Here is a 6,025-nt window from a genome sequence, read left to right on the forward strand (position 1 = left end):
ATCGATCTATTCACCAACACTACTTTTGACCACAGCAGTACCATCTTCTGCCCCTAGATGGCGCAGTTCATCCCTGTTAACCGGAAGTGCTAACACGATTCGTGTCTGTAAACACTAGCGTCAGACCTGTGGAGGTTCCGGCTGCTTCTATCGTGAGTATATTTGTTTAAAATAATATAATCACCATCTGTAACCAAAAGGTCTAGCTTTCATTTATCTGTCGAAGTATTTGGATTTTTAAACTCACGCATTTAAGTCGTTCTTGAGCTCAGCTGTTCTACATCGACATGCTATTGTTAGCCAAGTTGTGTTGTTTAGTTTACAACAAAAACTATGATGTGTTGATGTGTAACCTTAAGAACGTGTATCTAAAACGTGTAGTAGTACTGTGGTGAAGACACTTTGTGGGCCAGTGTGTCTGGTGATGTGGCAGTGGAGCAGTGGAGCAGTGACCCACCCTGAGTACACTCATGTTTCTACTGGGATGTTGGACTTCAAAGGTTGTGTTTGCTGGAGAGAAAACACGGGATTAAACACAAATATAAGACACAACGAAGCTGCTTAAAGGGTGTTTCTCATAAGGTATTTTGTTTAAGTCTCTGCTCTGTGTAGCTGTCAGTGTTTTTCCCTGTATTCTTATTTTTTTTATGCAAAAAAAAATAAATTGTGCCTTAAACAGAACAGTGTTGTATGTTTAGATCAACTATCTGACATCCATCTGTTATTGCATGTGAGTAAGTAAGTAAGTAATTTTTATTTGTATAGCGCTTTTCCAGACCAGGGTCACAAAGCGCTTAAACAATCAAAACAATATTCAATAAAGTATATACTTTAAAGGTCAAGATATAACTGAGAACAACACAGGAGTTCCAGAAAATCAAGGAAAAGCCTGAACAAATAGAAACGTCTTAAGATGTTTCTTGAAGGAGTCAGTAGATCATCAAACACAAAGAGAGAGGAAGATCGTTCCAAAGCTTAGGAGCAACAGTCTTGAAGGATTTCTCTCCTGAAGCTTTATCAACCCTTACATTCTCAGTTTATTTTTAATTTAGTTTCTTCTGAATAAAGAGACAAAATTGAGGAAGCGAGCTTAACAAATATAAAGCCTGCTCCTTAGCAACAACATGGTTCTGAGATGGAGAAATGAAAGTACAACAGTTGCATAACATACTACACAATATTGGTAAAAAGCGTTCTTTAGTCTTAGGAGTAATATATTCCTTATAAAATATATATACATTTAAATCACAACATGGTCTGGGAAAATGATCTAAATGGCGTTTACATTTAAATGCTTTTAATGTTGATAGATATTCAAAAAGAAAAACGAAGAAAATATTTATCTTCGACCAACAACCATTGACTTCTATAAGAATGACTTGCAGGAGCAGAGATGCCTCAAGAAATTGCACCATCTGGTGTTGGGAAGATGGTTTGTACACAGTTGGGATGTAAACTTGCAAATACTTGCAATGTTCTGTGTGTTTCATTCTTGTCAATAGATTAAACTGTTATAGTTCGAGTTCATTCACATATTTGTTAGATTTTTAACCAGAACACGCCATTTTGTTCACGTTCAGCTCTCAAATGCCCTCTCAAGCTCTGAAGGGAGAGAACGTTGAGGTCGACATGGACAGTAAAGGTGCAGAACTGTTCAACGCTGAAGATGCTCATCCGACTGGAACCGGTGGAGCCGGAATCTTGGCAAAGTAAGAACATTTATTTGCGTCAGAGTCGATCTGCTTTACTTTAATTAGGTGGGGTTTTTTTATACATCCAATGTTAGAAATGAATACATTTTAACTTTTATCCACAACTGACTTGAGAGCTCATCCACACCACATGGTTCTTCTTGCGTGAACACAGGCTTGGTCTTCCAAAAGGTTTCTCCCCCAGCGTGGCCAAGGAGTGGATCGACCGGCGCCGCTTGTCCATCAGGCCCTGGGCGAGCTTCGTGGATCAGCGCAAGTTTTCCAAACCTCGCAATTTTGGGGAATTCTGCCAGCGAGTGGTGAAGAATGTGGAGACTTACAACAGCAACTACACCTTCATCTTTCTGGGTCTCATCCTGTACTGTATGTAAGTGGAACCATGCGTATAGGAGACGGTAAATATTTCCACTGGGTTTATAATTAATATTGAGTGTGTGTTTTCCTGCTCAGAGTTAGCTCGCCGATGCTACTCGTCGCTATGGCGGTCTTTGCCGCGGCCTTCTATGCCATTCACCTCAAATCCCTGGAGTCTAAGTTGGTCATCATGGGTGAGAAGTGCTCGATATGAACATCATGTTGAAAAACACACGTTGTTTTATTAATAAACTGTTCTTTAATCCAACCAGGGAAGGTGCTGACTGTCCCACACCAGGTGGGTTTGGCTGGAGCCGTGTCTCTGCCTGTGTTCTGGCTCGCTGGAGCTGGAGCTGCTGTGTTCTGGGTGTTGGGTGAGTTGAGTGACAGTTCTTTGAGGAATCTTTATAGACTCACAAGTTGACTCTCTTGTTATTGGAGCACCAGCAAACTACTACAACGCTAATGTGATGGTAGTACACTGATGTTCTTGATGATCTTGTTCAGTGTTTTTTTAGAAAGTGCATCACATGAGTTTAATGAGAAACGTGCCTTTTTAAATAAAGTTTTGATCATTTAAAGTATTGTTTTTATTCCTCGATAATTAAAAGATTTAGATCTTAACGCTTCTTCTAAGAAAATAACAATCATAAGCAACCAAAAAGGATATATATTTGAATTTAATGCAGTTTCAATTAAATGCTTGAGTAAATGATTCGAGGTAATTTGGTCCATAACACTGAGTTATTCACTTGTGTTCAGGGGCCACGCTCTTCGTGATCGGTTCTCATGCTGCGTTCCGAGAGTTGGAAGGATCCGACATCGAGGAGCTGCTGATGGAGCCGGTGTGAGGAGGAGGAGCAGCTGGAGCATCAGCTCTTTTTTTTTTATTCTTTCTCCATTCTATTACTGCCTCGTGATTATCGCAGTGACTGCGACGTGAATGTGGCTCTGGTTCATTTCTAGCATGTGGTCTTCAGAGTCCATCCTGTCACAAACATGTTATTTCTCCATAAGATTTTCGGGTTGTTTTTTTTACATTGGAGCAAAATTCTTATTGTCTGCCTTCTTTCTTGAATATCTTTTCAAATCTTTTTTCTGACCACTTCATTCGGAAAGCTTCATTTCGCAATGAAACTATCTCAAATCAACTATACATGCACACACTGACAATTTAGAAAGAGGTGACATGAATGAATTTAAACCGGAGTCAAGCGTCGGTTTTAAACTTAGGGTTACTAAGTAAGTGTTGAGACACTTTGAAAGGTCAAGGAATATTGTTTGAATTAGGGATATGACGCCATGTATAAAGTATCGGATTCAATTGGACTTCCATGTATTTAGATGACACGCTGGCTGTGCAATAAATCCGTAAAACAAACTCTGTCTTTATTTATGCTGCCACTAAAATAAGGCTGTTACGTTTTCACAACTGCCTCCGTCACCTCTGACCTCATCGTCAAGTGTAAATTACTTGGGAAATTACCAAGGATGAGAATTTTAATAGTTAAATGGAGAAAGTGAATCTGATGTAAATTTAGTTTATTATTTATTTTTTACAATCAATGATACATATTTCATCAGAATCTCCATTTCACATTTACTTGATCTATGGTTGTCACTAGTAGTTCTCCAGCCAAAATAAAGAAGGGATAAATAAAAAGGGCATAAAATAAGCTTACAATTGCATATTATTTAGTCTTATTTAAAGACCCTTAAGACAATTAAAACCTTTTATATTTATGATATTTGTCACAACAACAATAAAGAAAAACAAATGCAAAAGAAGTATAGTTATTCTATGACATAAAATAAAGTGAAGGAAAGAACAGAGAAAAAAATAAGTCAACAGAATTGTTTAACATTTATGTGTGTTCTGAGGAGACCTAGACTTTAATACCCTGTCTGCTCTAATTCAATTACATCTTATTTAATGTGCCATCATAACAAAGGTATCTCGAGACAGTTTAAAAAAGACTATATTGGAGAAAAGAAAAACAAATTCTAACAATAATTTTTCTGACCCATCCGTCGGCTAATTGTTAAGCTGCTAAACAATGTTTGTTAAACTAACTTATTTTATTGATCAATACACTGTAGTGATATAAAAAAAATGGAAAGTTTTTAGCTGCTCGTCCAATAGAATAATAATATTTATAATAATTATTATAATAATAATAGAATTATTGTTTATTATTTATTATCCAAACACCAGTAGTTTAGGGTAAAAAAAGTGTTGAGCTAAAAAATTCAAATCACTACATCGTCTTCTCTGCGAACGTCAATTAAACAAGAGTTGCATGACTTGACCTTTGACCCTGACTCGACTCACCTGGATGCACGATGACGTGGGTTGTAGAGGCTGGTGTGTCCTCGCGGCCCCAGAGTCGACTCCCCCGATCCTCCATCTCTGCTTCACCAGACGCTCCATCACCCCCCCCCACCCTCGCCTCCTGTGACCCCCGTGACCTGTGCTCTGTGACAGCATGGCGAGTGGGACCCGGTGCTCAGGTTGCCATGGCGATGACCTTGAAGGGCTTCCGTCTCACACAGGTCCACGAACACACACTGCTGCGGAGGCTGCCGATCGATATTCTATTATATGGAGGGAGGCATGGGGGAGTCGGGGGGGAGGGGCACTGTTGAGGCACAGGGGAAATTAAAGAGTGTTTGTCTGTGAGAGGGACACAACATGAGTGTGTGTGTGTGTGTGTGTGTGTGTGTGTGTGTGTGTGAGCATCAAACAACCCACAATCCATCGTCACGTTTCCACACTGACGACAGCGACGTGTTCATTTGTTTAAATGCATGTTCAGGTCATGAACTGCTGAACCTGCAGCTCTGATCCAGACTCAGAACCGGATGAAACCAGATCAATTCTGTAAAAGGTATTTCAAAAAATCCCCTGAAACTTCATTTTCTATCACGGAAATATTGTTTGAGGAGAAATACTGCATCCAGAATTAATAAATGATTCAAACTAACTGTGTGTTTTGTCATTTGATTGTGTGTCGCAGCTGTTGTGTGTTCTGCTCATAAATGTTGTTCATTCATCAGTTGTGTTATCGCTTCTATAATTTGTGAGATCATCGTTGTGTGTGTGTGTGTGTGTGTGTGTGTGTGTAGATGTTTTTTGTTTACCAAAATGAATAGAAATAGAATGGGAAAATATTTTGATCCTGTACATTGTTTTATTTTAAAGTTAAGATCAATTTAAATATGATACTTAAAGGATATTTTTAACACACAATTGTTACCGTCTGATGTAACACAGTGTGTTTCTATGTGTTAAACCACATTTGTATATTTGTATCAGCTTTTTGTGACGTGTCATGAGAGAATGAGACTTGTGTGTTTTGTTGTATTCAAATTAAATGTTTTGCAGTTTGCGTTTGCATTTGTGTGTGATTGTGTGTGTAATGTGTTGCATGTGTTGTGTAAAGTGTTTTTTTGTTTGTTCGTCTTGCCACATAGATCTGATCAGATAGTGTTATTCTTGCGTTTGTGTTGTCAGTAGGTCAAGATGTGTTACTTGATTGATTGTGTTTGTGTGTAGATTTATGTCTGTCTAATACAATTTTTGTTTCTTCTGCTTTTTGTATTGTGTGTTATTGTGTAAGTGTTCTTTGTTTAGACCTCAAGTGTGTGTTGTGTGTCCTAGGATGTGTTATTTGTATCACTTGTAGTCGATTCTGTGTGTCTGTATGATTCACTGTTTGTGAATGTTGTGTGCGATTTATTTGTACGTGTCTGGGCTGTTATACTTTTTTTGTTCTGATTTTACAGGTTTCTATTGTGTGTTTGTTTGAGGTGTGATATTTAGCCGTGTGTGATCTGTGCGTGGCTTGTATTGTTAGCGTATGTGATCAGTGTGTGGTTTTGTTCATTCTTCGTTGACATGAGAGTTTTAAAAAGGTATAGTGTGTGTTTTCAGGTCCACTTCCGTGTGTGCGGCGTAA

General features: G+C 38.5%; 1 protein-coding gene across 1 annotated transcript; it reads left to right on the forward strand.

Annotated features, from left to right (window-relative positions):
* Positions 1 to 81: 81 nt before the first annotated feature.
* Positions 82 to 3,447, forward strand: rabac1 (Rab acceptor 1 (prenylated)). Its single transcript, XM_087805572.1, has 6 exons — positions 82 to 152; positions 1,581 to 1,709; positions 1,867 to 2,079; positions 2,163 to 2,260; positions 2,339 to 2,440; positions 2,829 to 3,447. The coding sequence occupies exons 2-6, from the start codon at positions 1,588 to 1,590 to the stop codon at positions 2,915 to 2,917; spliced, it is 624 nt and encodes a 207-aa protein (XP_087661698.1). The 5' UTR covers positions 82 to 152; positions 1,581 to 1,587; the 3' UTR covers positions 2,918 to 3,447.
* The last annotated feature ends 2,578 nt before the right edge of the window (positions 3,448 to 6,025 follow it).

The sequence above is a fragment of the Callionymus lyra genome, chromosome 13, assembly GCF_982586985.1.
Source record: "Callionymus lyra chromosome 13, fCalLyr1.hap1.1, whole genome shotgun sequence".
In the NCBI taxonomy this organism is placed as follows: Eukaryota; Metazoa; Chordata; class Actinopteri; order Syngnathiformes; family Callionymidae; genus Callionymus; species Callionymus lyra.